At 41.8% G+C, this 18,444-nt stretch overlaps 1 protein-coding gene across 1 annotated transcript in view; it reads right to left on the minus strand.

The window, feature by feature from the left end:
* LOC138249255 (putative gastrointestinal growth factor xP4) overlaps window positions 1-18,444 on the minus strand; it is a 175,554-nt gene that overhangs the window by 100,840 nt on the left and 56,270 nt on the right. The window contains exons 3-4 of the mRNA XM_069203226.1: window positions 17,570-17,725; window positions 1,909-2,064 (exon numbers count right to left, since the gene is read on the minus strand). Coding sequence (XP_069059327.1) covers window positions 1,909-2,064; window positions 17,570-17,725 — 312 coding nt within the window. The remainder of the gene's footprint in view (window positions 1-1,908; window positions 2,065-17,569; window positions 17,726-18,444) is intronic.

Consider the following 18,444-nt stretch of genomic DNA (forward strand, 5'->3'; position numbering starts at 1 on the left):
CTGAGGAAGGGCAAGAAATATAACCCACAGAAGGTAAACATGGTTCTTAAAACTATTTTTACTTTTTAAGCTGGTGGGACCATAGGGGCAGCAATGGCAGTGCCCTGGACATTAAAGGGCTAGTCTGAAATATTAATTATTACTTCAGGCATAAACTGGCCAAATGTAGTTTTTCGTAGTCTATATATAGAGAGCTCCGCCTTTACTATCTAGAACTATGAATTGAAAATAATGGGAAAAGAGGAATCACCCGAGGAAAATAATACATACCTAAAAATCATCATAAATAGAAGCAAATAAAAGTAGCCAATACCATGGACACAACCATCTTCCCCCTGTGCTGCAAGAGTTTGTGGAGCCAGACATCAGCTTCCGTTGCATCTGAGTAAAGTGCAACAAGTCATTTTTTATTTTAAAAAACCATTAACAATTTACAATATTTGTAATTTGTGTGTATGTATGTGTGTGCATCTGTTATATTGACATTCATAAATTGTGATTTACATGGGTGTCTTGCAATGTGTGATTTTTTTTTTTTAAATGAGTTTTACTTACAATTTGATTTTTATGGGTATCTGCAATTTTAAAAATCATTTGACCATGTTTGTTTTTGAGACAGCTGTAGATGTCTCACTAGACCATTGTTTTTCCAAAAAGTTAGACCTGATATACATTTCTCTGTTTGATTCTCATTCACATTTTGTATCCTACCACTTGCAGCATAATGAATGGGAAATCGGTCAACCCACTTTTCCGATTGTCTTACTTCACTTTTGTTGACTGCACAAAGCTTATGCACTTTGTTCACATTCACATAAAGATAGTCCCTTTCTCTTTAATGACCACTTTGTTCAACATGTGCTATATTTTATTTATTTTTTATTAACTTTAAAAACTGGATATGTATTTTGCCTGCACGTTGGGTGCACAGGTGATTGATTTGCTGTTTCCCTTTTAGGTGCTATAATAAAATATTTAAGTGACAGTGTAACATTCTAGATGACTGCAAATTAAGTTCTTGGTTTGGTGGTGATTTACTCTTATGTCCTTTTTAATAAACAATAATAACAGATTGTGTCACACATCTGAAAAGGTTGTTATTAATCAAAACATCCGAAGTAAAGCCACAACCCTCCTATACGTTTTGCAATTTTAAAATGTTTATTGCAAAAATATGACAGGCATATTTAGGTGGGTGCGTTATTTTTTCCTTTTTTTGTAGCACATTCTTGAATTAAAAAAAAGGAAAATATCAGTGAAAGCAAAACACATTGGCTTTCCCAGTGCTTGTTTTATTTTGGAGGGGGTCTCCATTGCTTTCTATATGGCCATATGCTGGGAGGCACTTACTCCATGGCATAGTTGGAATTGACTTCACCCGGTTTGGAGCAGATGCGGGTGCAACTTTAATGAACTGCAGCGGAACTGCCCTTGTCGTTGAGTAGCCCCTCCTATATCCCTAACTTTCAATTTCCTCCTGGTAGAAATTTCCCTTTTTCCAACCACCCCGCAACTCTCACATTTACACCTACAAGGTAGACCTACATGCGTGTTACACTTCACTCTCTTGGTGGAGATCTCTGCACATGCGAGGTAGGATCGGCATAGACGTAGATCTGCACCCCTAAATTTCTGAACTGTTATGATTGCATAAAGTAGGTCTGCAGAAGTATTGTTATACATTCTCATAAATATTTTGTGAATTGCCCCATATGCTTTATGCTCATTTATTAAGCAATACAATTCGACTACATTATAGGCAGTAAAACAAGTTCTTAAATTCTTAGAAAAGCTTAAGTGATGGGCTCGTGATAGCGAATGGCAGACAACACATTCTTTTAAATCTGAAATCATACAAGGTGCGTGATTATAGATGCCAATGTAATGTGCACCACCTATGTACATTACCTGTTGACAGAGGAAAGAAGCAGTATTTGACATTAGGGACTGAAGAATCGAAACAGCAGTTCCTTTTCTTGCACTCTTTCTTTCCAATGCCTAAATAGCCACAATCCGTTCTCTTTTCTGGATCAATTGCTGCACATTGAAAAGAGCCTTTGTGCACTAAAAAGGAGAGAAGCACAACTTCAGCACATAAATAATAACAGGTAATTAGTGTTGTAATCAAAAAGCTTTTGCATCTGTCTACATTCGAGCAGTGGTTCATACAAACGGTAAAATAAAATCCATTGTCATAATAATACAGTAATGAATTATAAATACTTATTTATTTGTTCTTGCAATATTTTAGTCCAGTTCACCGTAGCAGAAACTCAACATTTCTAGAGTCAGAGAACGTCGCTGAATATCAGCTAGTTAAATCATAACGAGAATTCTTCATACATCACAATTGTGAAGGATTTTCAAGTCAAAGGGGGTCACTCTAACCCTGGCGGTCGGCGACCGCCAGGGCTAAAATGACAGAAGCACCGCCAACAGGCTGGCGGTGCTTCCTTGGCCATTCTGACCGCGGCGGTAAAGCCGCGGTCAGAAAAGGGCAACCGCCGGTTTCCCGCCGGTTTACCCCTGGCCCAGGGAATCCTCCATGGCGGCGCTGCTTGCAGCGCCGCCATGGGGATTCCGACCCCCTTACCGCCAGCCTGTTCCTGACGGTTTTCACCGCCAGGAACAGGATGGCGGTAACGGGTGTCGTGGGGCCCCTGGGGGCCCCTGCAGTGCCCATGCCACTGGCATGGGCACTGCAGGGGCCCCCTAACAGGGCCTCACTAAGATTTAAAGTGTCTGCATAGCAGACACTGAAAATCGTGACGGGTGCCACTGCACCCGTCGCACCCCTTTGACTCCGCCGGCTCCATTTGGAGCCGGCATCCTCGTAGAAGGGGGTTTCCCGCTGGTCCGGCGGGCGGCCTTCTGGCGGTCGCCCGCCGGCCCAGCGGGAAAGCCAGAATGGCCGCCGTGGTCTTTTGACCGCGGTGCGGTCATTCGGCGGTTCGCCGCCCGCCAATGTAGGAATGACCCCCAAAGTCTTTAGACTCTGTAGGATTTAGTATATGTGAGGATGAAAATATTTATTGTTTTAGAGGCAGATTAGACAAGCATGTCATCTAAGAGGCTAGAACGTTGTGCAAAGACATTTGCTTTAATAATGAGGAAGTAAAATAGAGCACTCAGTGACAGTGAAAACAATGCATCCTTTTCCTATTCTTGAATACACCTCTACTGAATTGAAGCCAACCTGCACCAGCTATAATAGCACCAATGTCCATATATATTTATTTGCTGGCCACATCATCTGGACTAACTACCTCAAACATTATATACCGTAGTCCATGGGTGTGTGGTTCATGGGATCAAAATGGGTGGCATGATCTAATAGGATCAGACGCTGAATACATATCTATAACAAGTTTGGGAAGTTGGATCAGAGTTTCAGGGTGAATGTCCAGCTGTCAGAGACACATCTTCATATTCATCAACTTTGGCAAGCATCAGTGCTAATTCTGCCAAATACAATGACAGTTCAGTCATCTCATCTAAAGTGGCAGATCCAGCTCTACCAATGGCAGTGATAGAAGCATCAAATATAGTCATTAAATTGTTAGTATCCCTCACAAAAAGGTAAGCTCACCGCAGCACCTTATGGAGACAAGACATATGGGCTCTGACAACATGGCTATATTTCCAATGCCAGCAATAGGTGGTGGGAATTTCACCATTCTACACGGGCACTGCTAAACAAAGTATACCCAAAGTGACTCTGCTCACAGCAGTGACCACCACATTGGTTTTGAATCTTCCACTGCCATGGCAGAGAACTCAAAATACTGCAAATTGGCAGTCGCAATGCAAGTGAGCTCCCCACATTCCAAAATCCGATATCATCCTAAAACCACAAAAGCAAATTTCATGCCCTGGGCCTGTGAGCACACCTAGAGATCCAAAGATCTCTGTGAGGTGGTGATTCCAGCCTCCAGAAACACGGCACAACCTCACAATCCCTGGGCCCCGGAAGAAGCAGGCAGATGGCCACAGCCTCGGCCTTGTCCAAACGTGAGCCAACCCTAGGAGGATTGTGGCTGTTGGTAGCTGCACACCAATGTGACAAGCCCTGTGGTTCTATTACAGGTGCTGCTGCTGCGGCCGAAACATCGGGGCAGCGGAGGCGGATCAATGAGTGAAACTAAGGGCCGGGGGGACGTGATCGCCTGGATCCGGCACTGGTGCCCTAGGACCAGGCTTTGTTGGCTGCTCATGGGATCGTGGGGGGCTGTCTGGGGTGGTGCAGTCTGGGCCTTGATGCCCACCCAGCATGCAGGTAAATGGCACGTCAGGCCTGCATAGAGTGATGTGGCCCAGCACGTCTTCACGAGAGTTCCACTGGAAGGCCTACTGTGCTGGCTTTCTTAATTCCCTTAAACTGGGAACCGGGGATGGTCCATAGCACATTAGGGCTGAGAGGATGGGCCCCAAATTAATATCAGCATCCATTTATGCACATAGCTCATGGCTCAGAGGCACAGCCAAACATCACAGAAGGACCCCAATACACCAGCTGTGCAGCAGAAAGGGGCTCTTTCCCCTACTGTGACTTCACAATACAACCAAGACCTGGATTGCCTCCCAACACACCATATCTTACACAGAGTACCAACACATGGCGCAGGCGGTGAGTGTCCTGGAACATCTTGCTGCCTCTCTACCCGCCACGGACCCCAACAACTACTTACCTTGTTCATCATGGTGTGTGGGTGCACTGTGGATGCTATCCTGTGTGAGACTCCTCTAGGGGACCACGTTGAAGGCTGATGCACCTATTGCACAAGCAATCAGGCTGGCACCTAGTGATGCTTGTGACGGCATAAGGTGAAGCCAAAGAGATACACCTTCACCTAATATCACACCAAGAACTGATGCTTACCCTCCACTGGTGGTGATCACATGAATGGCCTGGCCCCATACCAGATAACGCTGCCTTACTGGCAGCAATAACACAGTCCTGTGACACGTTGGGCGCTAAAATAAGAGCTGTCGTCTTGGACGTCACCCTGTTTCGTCAAGCCCTCCAGAAGGCAGCTGAGCAAATCCCAGAGGTGAAAACTAGAGTTTCAGACATCAAGGACTACAGCAGAAGGTTGACCCCATGACAGTCATAACAAAAGAACTAGCCGCCCATGTGGATGGCACGGAGGGGAGCACCCATCACAACAATTTGCGATTCGTCAGCTTTCAAGATGGAGGCGAAATCCATCCATGGGTAAATTCATGATAATCCCAGCAGAATCCCTTTCAGTCTGTTTTGTGGTAGAAAGGGCCCATGAGCCCTGGTAAGGAAGCGCCTTCTTGGGGCGAAACTACATTGATTCATCACAAAAATACTTAACTATGTAGACAGAGATGGAATCCTCACATTTGCCCGGAGTCAGGATAAGGCTTTGTATAAATTGCAACACATAATGATATCCCCAGACTACATGAAAATGGTACAACAGCACTAATATTAAGCATGCATATGAATCATCTTCAACTCGCAGATGCTACTTTTTGATTCCCCGGAGGAAGTCCTTACCCAGTCGGATGAATCTGAGACTGCAAAGCTGCATAAACCATGTTGCATTGACTTCGAATCTGGACAAACCCACTGGAAAATGCTGCTATCGCTCTTGCTCTTCTTGGAGTAACACACGTCGTGATGATATATTATGAATCCTCCGCGAGGATACGATTTGCAACCAGTCTGCTTCACAAAACATTCTCTGATGTGGACTCATGGGTCTTATATGGGCAGTCAATGGTTTACCTACTTAGCTACCCTGTAGAGTGGAACACATATAAAGACTGCATTCCAAGAGATTGAAGTCTGACTCCTCTAGACCAGTTTTTTGTTGGGATAGGGAGATGAGATCCATTGGAAATGGTTCCCTGGGTGCCCCATTGGGTTCCCGGGAAACATCTTCCACAACGGGTACTTCTCATTCTTTGAAGAATGGGGAGGGTCTGGTTTGAACGTTTTTCATTGTTATGTGCAGTTTCAGTTTGCATGCTTACCCTGGTTCACACAGTATGATATACTCAATTACACACCCACAGATGATGAGTGACACAGGCCTTACAAACCCTGTTGGCTGTGTCACATGGAACGTGCAGGGGTTTTGAACAGAACAAAACTTGGCGCAGTCCTGAAGCAGGCTAAATGGCTAGGGATTGAAATACTACTCCCACAGGAGACACATCTCATGGGCTCTAAGACTCCCTGCCTGGCTAGATATGGCTATTCACAAATGTACCATTCGGGATTTACAAAGGGATCAAGGGGCACAGGCATCCTGATTCACTATAGGGTCCCCTTCAGGCTCACCAGCGTATGGCTAGATAAGTATGCTAGACAAATGTTTGTGACTGGCACACTTTGTTGAGAGCCCACATCATTCTGCAGCAAATATGCCCCCCGCCGCTATTACAGACTTTCGTAGATCAAGTGGTGGGGCTACAGGGAGAGCTGCCCGGTGGTCTCTATGTGATAAGGCAGACTGGAGGGATGTGATGCCTCCAGAGACTGGCATATGGCACACCCGAGGGGTGGGCGTTGGGGTGGATGGATCAAAACTGAATTCCTTAGTGGTCACATTGTATATTGGATACCCAAGATAAGGGAATACATATACGTCGTGATGGTCTATGGCTCCTTCTCGAGACTGGACTATATGTTACTCCCCAGCAGCTTCTTGCATAGAGTGTCAGAGATCGATATACTGCCTAGAGGGTTGTGTGACCATGTCCTGGTGACTTTGAGGCTTCATACTGGACCACGATGCCACACCCTCTGCAGGCCCGTGGCACCTAAAAAATCCTTTCTACACGACACTCCTACACCGCTCCATTGCTGAATACTTTGCTCTTAATGTTGCATCTGGGGCCTCCTTGACTATAGTATGGGAGGAGTTCTGGGGCACTGATATCAGTTATTGTGCTGGTGAGTGCAAGAATAGGACCAAGGGCTTAACTGGCCTTAAACACACCAACGCTAGATGCGTGCAGCCGCCGGGGAGACAGTGGTGTGGCGCAGCATCAACTGGGCTGGGCCCAGCAGCAGTATCATCAATTGCTTTCGGACGACGGTAAGCGGATACGGTAGGGGCCCAAAGCCGTACATATCAGTTTAATTAAAATTATACATAGGCTGTGCCAGGCCGTCTATGACACATCCCCTGTGCTGCAAGGAGTGGCTCAGAGTTTGCCACGTAATATAAGGCAATGTATGTCTAAGGGAAGGGGGTGGACACAGACCAAATCATATAATTTATTCGAGCCCTACACCCACAGTCTCTAACCGACAAGGTCAAGACCCTACTAGATGAGGTCATCATCAAAGATAAGCTCTCATCAACATTGGCTGACCTACGGGAATGAAGGGCTTTGGCCCCAACATATTCTCCAGTGAATTTTTCAAAGCATACATGCCCCAACTGAAGAAACACCTCCTGGGCATAATCCATGCCACACCAGCTGAATTGATACTCCCGCACCGAGATTGCTGTTTCTCACAAATCGGGCCACTCTCCTGAGGAACATTCCTCATACCACCCAATTTCTCCCCTAATCTTAGAAGTAAAGATCCTCGCCAAAACCTTAGTTAAAAGACTAATGAAATAAATTTCAGAACTGGTCCATCCTGACCAAGCTGACTTTATGCCCCAATGAGCCATGCGCTACAATATTAGGCGCATGTATAATGCATTGGCTCTGACAGACCAACTGGGAAGGCCAGCAGCAGTGCTTTTGGCTGATATTGACAAAGCTATCAATTCGATCAGATGGGAGTACCTTTTCACCCTCCTTGAACTTGTCACTCTTGGCCCCAGACTCCTGCCATATACCTGTTTGCTATACAAGGACTTGACAGCCACAGTTCAGGTTGCCGGTGTGGTTTCTGTCCCCTTTCCAACACGGCAGGGGTGTCCAATGTCCCAGTTGCTGCTTAACCTGGCCATGGAGCCATTGCCTCCATGGGTTAGGGTGGATACCCAAATGCGAGACTTTGACCTCAGAACTCTCGGGACCTTGTATCATACAGATCATGTAGACCTTCAGCATGACTTCAGGTCTATATATTAACACACCAGATGGAGGTGGTGCAGGTACCAAGCAATGGGCATAGGGTTTGACCTTAGCCACCAAAGAGTTCAAATACCTGGGAGTATATGTCTCCCCAACCCTGGCCCTGTCATAAACACACAATCTAGCCTCAGCCCTTTCACATGTGAAGGAGGAGGTGAGGGCGTGGTCTCCATTGCCGCTCTCCTTACTAGGCAGACAAGCAATTTTCAAAATGGTCTCCCTGCCTAGACTATAATACCAGCTCCAGAGTTACCTCCACATGATTGCCCGGTCATAGTAATGCGGTTTTGAGTGGGTTCCTACTCCACTGACTCCCACCTACAGTTTATTAATGACTGGTGGTATTGCCCTCAGTCATATCCAGCATACGCGTCAGAGCATTGGGTCATGGGAGACACCTCCCGTCTTGACTACCTCTACAGCAGAAGAAAGACAGAGCCTTCACCTCCGGCTCCTCAAGTTGTCATAGACATGTGGAAACGGTGCCTCTGACACATGAGGTTGTAACAGTGAACTCCCCTACGGCAGGGCTCCATTTTATACCAGATGGCCCTCTTAGAAAACTTTCAGAGATGGGATAACAAAGGAATATCTACACTGGGTAATGTAATTCCAAGAATACTAAGTGAATTTCAGATGAACCCTAGACAATTTGATTAATACCCGCATTTTCGTCACGCCCTTACCCCATATATGTGGGAAATGCAGGAACAACAAGAGTTCAGTCCATTGGAGGGTAAACTCCTGCTGGGAGACTTGGGTGCCCATATGATTACTAAAATATACCAATCCCTTATCACACACAGCCCCACCACTCTTTCGGCCCTACGAATAGCTTGGGAAGAAGATATAGATAAACTTGAAGATGACGATTGGACAGAGGCACTGGTAGCTCCTTGTGTAGTGACAATCCCTGCCCGCCTTTAATTGAAATTATTTAAATATCTACATATGGCATATTTTACACAATGACGCCCTTGGCATATGGGTATGACCGATTCTCTGATGTGACTACGCCACAGGGTGGGGGAAGGCACCTCCTTCCACACTGTGTGAAATTGTACAGCTCTGACACATTTCTGGTGGGCTGTGATGTCATGCCTTGGAGAAGTCCTTTGCATGGAATACCCCACTAGATCCTAAGGTAATCCTTCTTCATAGCATGGAGGGTGTAGGTTGGAGCCAGTATAAACATCAGTTACTGTATCCGGGATTCACAGTAGCCAATAGAAATATTGCCAAATTGTGGAAAGCAGATCCTCCTCCATCATTTGAGGTCTGGAGGAAGGGTATAGATCATTGTATGGGCCTGGAAATTGTGGTGTTTCCAGCTAGAGGCTGACCCTAAAACACTTTATAATCTGGCACTGCTGGGCTGACCTACTTCCCTGCTAGATGCAGATGTGCAAAACTATGGACACACAACACAGGTGACTGCAATATAAGAATGATGATAGCAATTATTGATAGACATTATTGTGTTTGTGTGGGTGGTGTGCAACAAACTGTGTAAGTTACTATGCTATGATTATTAATAATGCAGGATTTGATTAACAATCTCTTGTACATGTTTGCAGCTGACATACCATATCTTACTGCAAAACTTCAATACAATTTGTTATGAAAAAAATACTGCTGATTGTCCAACACCAGTGTGCTGGAAAATATTGTTTCAATAACGCTGGATATAATTTCTGGCAAGAAAATACAAATCAGCTCCGATGTGTATAATTTTCAGTGATGGACGCACTGAAGCTAATGTCATTTCCTAGGTGTGACAATAATTAGGCTTGGGTGCAAGCCTGAAATTCAAATGATCATACCTATGCCATACAAATTGTATAAGCACATTACCTACTGGTAGTGGTATGAAGCACCAATTGACATTTGGAACTGATGCATCAAAACAGCAGTTTCTTTCAATGCATTTATCCCTCCCAATGCCTGTATAGCCACAGTCGGTTCTTGCTTTTGGATTACTAGCAGTACATTGTGAAGAATCTTTGTCCACTGAAAAGGATGTAAAGCACAAAATATAAACTAGAATAAAATGACTGGAAACTGAAAAACAATGAAATTGAAAACTGACATAATTTTTGTCTAAATTGGCTCTATCTAATAAAACCGTAGGACAGACTTGACAACCAGACTTGCATTGATTAGAAATACTTTACCGATGTGAAAATGAATCATATCAGCTTGGAACTTCAGGAGGGTGGTGGTGCAGAGATTGATTCGTTCTCATCTATACTATAAAAACTCCCTATATTTAGGAAGTCCAAAATATATGATAAAAAGATATCATGTGGTCCAGAATGCTGCAGCTAGAACCGTTCTTAAAATTCCCAAGCATCCAGTACATCCCTAGCAGCCTTCCACTAGCTGCCGGTTCAAAAAATAATTCATTTCAAGGTGCTTTGCACGGCTCGTCAGGTGAAAAAGGGGAAAGGGCCACTCATCATCCAGAAATTACTCACCACCCAGTGTTCCAAGTAGGCCTCTTCGTTTCGGTAGCCAAGGACTCCTAACTGTACCTAAGGTTAATAGAGCGAGAAGGAGCGGCCGCTCCTTTGCATATCTTGTTCCTAAACTCTTGAACAACCTCCCCGCTGCACTCACACTTCAAGAGTTGGAAGTTTGCTTCAGAAAATTCCTCAAAAGGTATCTCTTCTGGAGCCTGGCATTAGCCAAAGGTTCACGCAGGTATACTGTATGGCGTTGTTGCTATCAGTGCTGGGAGGCCCTGGTGGGTAGCTTTGCACTATACAAAAAGCACCTGAAGTGAATTGAACTGTATTGAACTGAGCCAGGAAGAAATAGAATTCTGCAGAAATACAAAATGGCACATTATCCTGAATGGGACTATAGTGAACTACAATAGTTTCTACCATCATTAACAAGCTGTACCTTTTTTCTTTACCAAAGGTATCCAATCACCAAACATCTGTTTGCTAGCTAAAGAGCAGCACATGCCTTTTAACCCTGCAAAGCTGTTTTCCAGGATTCAGGCACAGAGCAGCAAAATTGCCCAGCTGTCCATTGCAATGACTCCTGCGTTTTAGCTGAGGTCCAAGTAGTGGGAAAGGAGGCCACTTCCAAAAGCAGAAAGCAAGCAGTAATGTGGTGAAACAAATTATGGAGTTCACATTTTTCTCATTTTATTTCTGTGTTCAATTTTTTTGGGTATATTTTAACATTTTTACTGATATATATTTTATCTGAAAAACAAATAATGGTAAGTGAATGGACGATTTATTTTTATGTTTTAATGCATAAAAACATGTACACCATATTTAGATAGTATTGTGTGTTGTACATTTCAGTTAAACATTTTTAATGTGTTATATACATATTTTCTACATCATTTTTACAAATATGTTTAATGTATATATTAAATATTTATGTATATTTTATATTAATATTTAATTTCTAAGTTATACATGTTAACCTTTTATCACAATTTTTTTTATAAGTTTCACATATTAAATATTTCAAACATTTATTCACAATTTTTACAATATTTACCATTCATTTTGTATGGGGAGATACTCTTTTTTTCAGCTTCACTTAGCAGCCATTTGTATTTGTTGCTGCTATCTGCTATTTTGTAATCTATTTGTGTTGTTTTCAGTCTATTCAACAGGAACCAGGTCACGGGAAGGTGCTGATGTTTGTCAGAACAGATAAGTCATTTTTAAAGTTTTTAAGTGTGCTTTTCCCTGCAACACTTGGCACTTTCTTTACGACTCCTGACCTCAGAGGTGGCAAAATCAGTGCCACAAGCACAAGGGCAGCTTATCCTTATGGACATCTGAGGCTCCACTTTCCTTGTGTTCTATCAATTTTCTTATCACACTATTAGTGAATAATGCTTTATTATTCACTATTAAAGTAATAAAGAATGGATGAGAGTTAGTTGGAATATGGCCCTCCCTGGCATCTGAGGTAAGTACAAATTGCTTTCTAATGTATGTTGAGTGAGTGCTTGTAGGTGATAGTATTAATGAGAGAGCAAGTTTATGTGTGAAAGTATGTGTATATGCAAGAGTGCATGTGTGAGTGAAAGCAAGGTTGTAATGGTGTGTGATGTCATTTCTGCTACCCCTGGCATTTCGTTGAATTTACGTTCTTGGGTTTAAAGCAGAGGTCTCAAACGTAGTTTTGGGGTTGATTGTTTTTTTTTTGTATTTAGATGTATTAGTGTTAGTGTTTTTCACTGATTTGTATTTATGTGTTTTTGAACATTATTTCAGTAATGTGTTGCTGTGTTATGTTAAATTAAGTTATGTTTGTTATATTTAGATTTTTAACTCTTATGTCTATGTAATTTTGGAAGTGTTTTGTGTATTTTGGATCTATTTTATTTTTACTTTCCAAGTTTTTGTCTATGAACGTGTCCTATGTGCATTGGGAGTTTAAGAGTTGTTTTTTTAAGGAAATCATTTTAGGTTTATCCTAAACGATTGTTTTTTTAAATGTGATTTCCTTTTTTTGGTTTTCCTGGAGTTTTTTGGGGGGGTATTTTATTGGTTCTACATACACTGGATTGCTTTGAGGGATTTGTATTAAATACATTTCATTTCAAAAGTGAGTAGAGCGGTTTTTGTGGGCCAACTCAGTTGCTCGGAAGAGTATAGACATATGGATCCAACTGAGTTCAGAGAGGCATGAAACTGACAAGTGACCCTCCATAACAGGACCTTCTTTCATGTTTGCCTAAGCAGGGAAGTCCATCAAGGTATTGATCTGTCTACACTGGCTTTTGGTTTGAGAGAGGTCATGTTGGACTTGGCCTTTTCTGTAGGGTCATCCCTAGACCTTTTACTTCTTCCTTCTATTTTGTCTTAAATAGTTTTTGTTGGCCATGGGAGTCTGTGCACGTTACCACTACTAACCATTGCGAAAGTGCTTGTCCTCCCTTTTTAAAGCATGGAAACACTGATTTATACCTTATTGGCACATTTAAGTTACTTATAAGTCCATAGTAGTGTGGAACTACATATGTCCAGGGGCTTTATTTATACCTACTTGTGCCTTTGAACTGGTGAAGAAGCTTCTAGAGGTTTTCCTTTAAAGTCCCCAGGCATTCTGCCTTCCCTGCCCTAGTTCCAGGCTTGTGTAGAGGCAGGACACAGCTCATTGAGGTGTAAGTTTGGCTGTGCCAACTCCTTCTTCCCATCCTGCCAGTGATTGCCCATTGAGATATCCCTGAATTCCCTATTGTGTGAGTCTGTCTAGGCAGGGACATGATAACAATTTCAGGGGCCCTGGGCAAAGCATATTTTGTGGGCTCCTGATTAAAACAGCTTTGTTTTTATGATCCAGTTTTTGCTTTTTCATCCCCTCTTTGGTTACGTCACTGACAGTGCACAGACACACTGGTCAAAATTCTAAATGTTTTTAAATCTGATATTCAGGAATAGTGATGCATGTTTTCAATATTTTAATACAACAGCAACTTACTAATGTTATTGCAAATAGTATTTGTGACCCCCTCCTATTTCTTATATGTGAAGTCCTGTTTTGACCCAAAAGAAACTTTTCACAGTGCTGAACAACATGAACATTTATTTGCGAAAATGTCTTAAATAGGCTCAAATACATCACACACATTAAAAATAAATTAAAGGAAAATGGTATTTAAAATATTCTGTTAAAGATTTATTCAAGGTCATCAGGGCGAGCCTCTCTGCAGAACAGAACTGGTTGTATTAGGGGACGCCTTTAAGCATGTGGCTCTGAAACAGGGCCCACATTGCCCAGGTCTTAAATCTGCCTCTGTGTCAAGGAAGAATGCATACAGCTCAACTGTCAGCTACATCCAGTCATGTGACCAGAGAAAGGCTACAGACAATAAGCTGCTAACCAGGGAAATGGCAACTTTTTAAATGTGTTTTTTTCATAATTTTAATTTAAAATCCAACTTTACCATCAGTTGCAATTTTAAATTAGGTTTTCAGAGACAAGACACATGAACTAGTAATCTTTTCTCATTTATAAAGTACACTTATAAAATGTCATAAGGTAATTCTGATGTTATCCTATGAGAGAGGTATGCCTTGCAGTAGTGAAAAACTAATTTAAGAGTTTTTACTTGTACATGTAAAACTTAAAAGTACATGTTCTACTTTTTAAATACTTTGCACCCTGCCCACTGGACTGTCCAAGGCCTACCCTAGGGGTGAGGTTTATGTATTAAAAGGAAGGTCTGGGCAAGGCAAACAGCTTATTTTGCCAAGCTGAAATGTCAGTTTAAAACTGCATGCCTACACAGGCTGCATTGGCAGACCTGAGATATGTTTAAAAGGGCTACTTAAGTTGGTGGCATAATCAGTTCTACAGTCTCACTGGTAGCATTTAATTTACAGGCCCTGGGCACCTGTAGTGCCACTTTATTAGGGACCAATAAGTAAGTTGAGAATGCCAATTTGGTATAAGCCATTGTTTCCACATTTTAAGCAGAGAGCACAAGTACTTTAGCACTGGTTAGCAGTGGTAAAGTGAACAGAGTCCTAAGGCCAACAAAAACCAATACAGCAATAACAGGAGGAGGAATGCAAAACCTCTGGGGATGACCCTGTAGAAAAGCCAAGTCCAATACCATCCACCTAATTTTATTACCTGAAGTCGATCCAATTATTTGGATTGGTTTGGGAGCATCAATACTCAACATAGGCAACAAATGCTTTCATACCTTGACTTGTGGAGTTGTTGGTAGCCTAATCAAGAGTGGATGCATGTGAATCTATGAAGGGTGGTAAAGCTGAAGAACTGTAGTTTCAAGTAAGTAAAATTTTTCTTCTCAGACATTAGATCTTTCATAGATTCACATGCTTGAATTAAGATTACCAAAATGGTACATTGCATGAGAATAATCCATAAAAAGAAATTAGGATTGTGCTTCATTAGTTTGAAAGGAAGCTTTCGTCATGATACTTAGTATATGGATTTAGTGGTTTTGTTGGGAATGCTACGTTAGAAATTATTGGCATTAGTGAATAGGTACTATTTTTTTAAGATTGTGCAATGTTCGTCGGGCTACAGACCTTATCTAGTCACCTCTGTAGGAACAAATTCCTAAACATGAGGTGGCGATGAATTGCTAAAGGATTGGGCATTACAGACCAGTGTGGTCATAAAGGGGTAAGTTTATTTTATTTTTAATTTCTCTTGTTCGACCCCCATCTTTAATCGGATTTGAGTACTCTTTTGAGTTATTTTCATTTATAATTTCATTATATTTGGCAGCAATAACAAGCAATTTGGAGATTTGAAAAATAGGGACTGGAAGCTCTTTGATTTCAATACATTATAACATTCTATCACACAGGTATCTCTCATTGGATCTCGGTGTCACCCGAGACAGAACGGTAACACACAGAGGTTTAAGAAAAACAGTCAGCTCAACATGTGTGTGTGCATTAACTAATCTTATTGCATTAGACTCTTTTATCCGACACTTTATGCCTTTCACTTGTATTAAGGGGTTTCAGATCTATTTAGTCTATCTTTTCCTGTCCTTACACACAGTTGCGTATATCTAACAAATGCTGACTATGTATGAAGACATATTATGGATATGTGAACACGTATAGCATGTTTGCATGAATATTCAGGTATATTAGTGTGTAATGTGGATCACATTGGTTTCCACCTGTATTATACTTGGGACTGATTTGGCATGTGATAATGACATAAGTATATAAGGTTGACATTACAATGCTATGAATATATACTATTAACAGCCCTGATGAAGTCAATGTGTTACATCTCAGACAAACATGTGTTGACTGGAGTTTGAGCTGAAGAAGACAGTTATGTGAATGTGAAATAAAACAGGAAGATCATTTCACAGTGTTGAACATTACAAGACGTGTGCCTTCATTTCTACTTATGTTTTTAACAATCATTGATTGTTAATGTATGTGGTTCTGGGTGTGTTACCTGTAATGAGCACCGCCTAGCAAATAGTTTTGAATGGACTGCATAGTATAACTTAACATTAACATAGTTATTGTACAATTGTGAGCACTGAATTTCCCCTTAAAACCACCCATTTATGATTCAGTAATGAAATAAGTGGCATGGCCAACTTTCCCTACACTGTTTTGGTTCTAGATTGAAACTCAAGGCAGTAGTGCTTCAGAAAGTTATAAAGCCAAAGCCAATGCCACTGCTTTACACATCTCGATGAGTGGCACCTCTACAAAAAGTGCAACTGTAGCTGCCATACCTCAAGTTGAGTGAGCCCCCCCCGCAATGAAATGGTTTGCCAGCCTTGAAATTGCAGAAAGTAATACATGAAGAAATTCATCTGGAAAAACTCTGTTTTAAAGCAAGATCACCCTGCCAGAGATGTATTGTTGAACTGGACAAACAGCTGGTCTGGCCCTTGGTAGCACGTATTTGGTCTCTATAGTGTGACTGTGTCTCTAGAAATTTTAAAGAATGATGTTTTCATTGAGAACACTTTCACTAACTTGTCTGGCAGAGGTTCTCACCTGAAGAAAGGCGGTCTTCTGTGAAAACATCTCTAAAGATAACTTATGAAGAAGGACCAGCACTCACTCAACCAGCGCCCACCAGCATGGTTCAGTGAAGGTACAATTGCTACTGGTAAGCTGGGCATTCAAGAAAAAAGGCTTCTGAAAGCTTGTTGTGTCCATTTAGTCAGAGAAGTAGTCAGCCAACTGAGGAGCAAGTGCAATCCAGATCAGACCCTGTGAGCTTTACAAAGGTCACAGGCACTAAATCCAGTCCTCTTTTGTTTTTTTTGCTCAGATGCAGATGACTTCTGAGTAGCTTTGGGTCTGGTACATCTTTTGTAGGATTCACTAGCTGGTGGGTGGGGTGATTACTGGACTTTCCCAAATCAATGACAAAAATGTTACCAGGGGAAGTTATTCCCACTTTTGTAGCAATCATGTTTGCCTTTCTACAAACTATCCTATAGTGCACTTTTCTGAGTAAACTCGTACATGGGGGCATCATCCTGCCCTTGGGGGTTCCTCGTGTTACAGACAAGGGTGTGCTTAGGGAAATGAGAAATCCCCTCCTCCTCCTGATTACACGTCAATAATATGGTTGAACAGTTGTACCTGATTTTTAGAGTCATTCATGGTGAATGTCCTACTGCCAGAGACACCTTTCTTAGCCATCAGGCACCAGCAATAAGTGGTGGGAACTTCACCATTCCACACTGCACTAGCGCATATTACGCACGCCAAGTGAATGCCCACAGCAGTGTTAACCACTTTGGTTTTGAAACCGTCTCTACCATCGCAAAAATACTTCAAAGTTTTCAACACCAGTGTTTCAATAATGGTGGATATAATGTTGAGCTTCATAAATGAAATCAGCTCCTATGTGTATAATTATGTGACAATGAGAGCACTGAAGCTAACATATTTCCCTAGGTGTGACATCTATTAAACTTGCATGCAAGCTTGAAATCCAAATGCACCGTGATCATAGCTATGCATAAGCACATTACCTATCGGAAGTGGGTAGAAGCACCAATTGACATTCGGAATTGATGAATCAAAACAGCAGTTTCTTTCAATGCACTTTTCCATTCCAATGCCTGGATAGCCACAATCGGTTCTTGCTTTTGGATTAATAGCAGTACATCTTGAAGAATTTTTGCCCACTGAAAAGGATGTAAAACACAAAACATACAATAGAATAAAATGAATGCAAAGTGACAGAAAATAAAATTTAAAATGGATACCATATATATAAATTGCCTCTATCTATAAAAACAAAACACAGGTTCCATATCCACGCATGCAATGATTATAAATAATTTTCAGATTTAGAATTGAATCATAGCAGCTTGGATTCAGGACGAACTAAAGTTCTGCAGAATCACAATATGGCACATAATCCTGAAGGGGACTATCGTGTGAACTGGAATAGTTTCTTTTTTTATTTCAAGAATGTGCAATAGAATTGTATACAACAAAAATAATTATACAACAGAAAGGTAAAACAAAGAGAGCAGTCCATTGTATGTTGCCATCAGATCATATGAAAACAACAGTTTAATATGTAGCATAATAAGTTGAGCCACATGTGTAAAAATCAGGGGTTGAACATAAATGTATTTGTGATGATGGGATAAGGTTGTCCAGTGTGTGTATGGTGAGAAAGAGGATTTGTACGTTGTGGTGAATGAGCAACGTACTTTAGTTGTAGATGGATGTGTCAAGACAGGTAAAGGAGAAAGGAAGATGACAGGACTAGTAAGGAAGGAAGTTTGAGAGGAGGGGTAGTTGGGCAGATAGCGGTGTGTAAGGAGGGAGGGTGGAAATGGGAGTGAACATGGTTACATAGACGTGTGTGACATGAAGTTTTCAAGGCATTAAC

The sequence above is a fragment of the Pleurodeles waltl genome, chromosome 8 (genome assembly GCF_031143425.1).
Source record: "Pleurodeles waltl isolate 20211129_DDA chromosome 8, aPleWal1.hap1.20221129, whole genome shotgun sequence".
In the NCBI taxonomy this organism is placed as follows: domain Eukaryota; kingdom Metazoa; phylum Chordata; class Amphibia; order Caudata; family Salamandridae; genus Pleurodeles; species Pleurodeles waltl.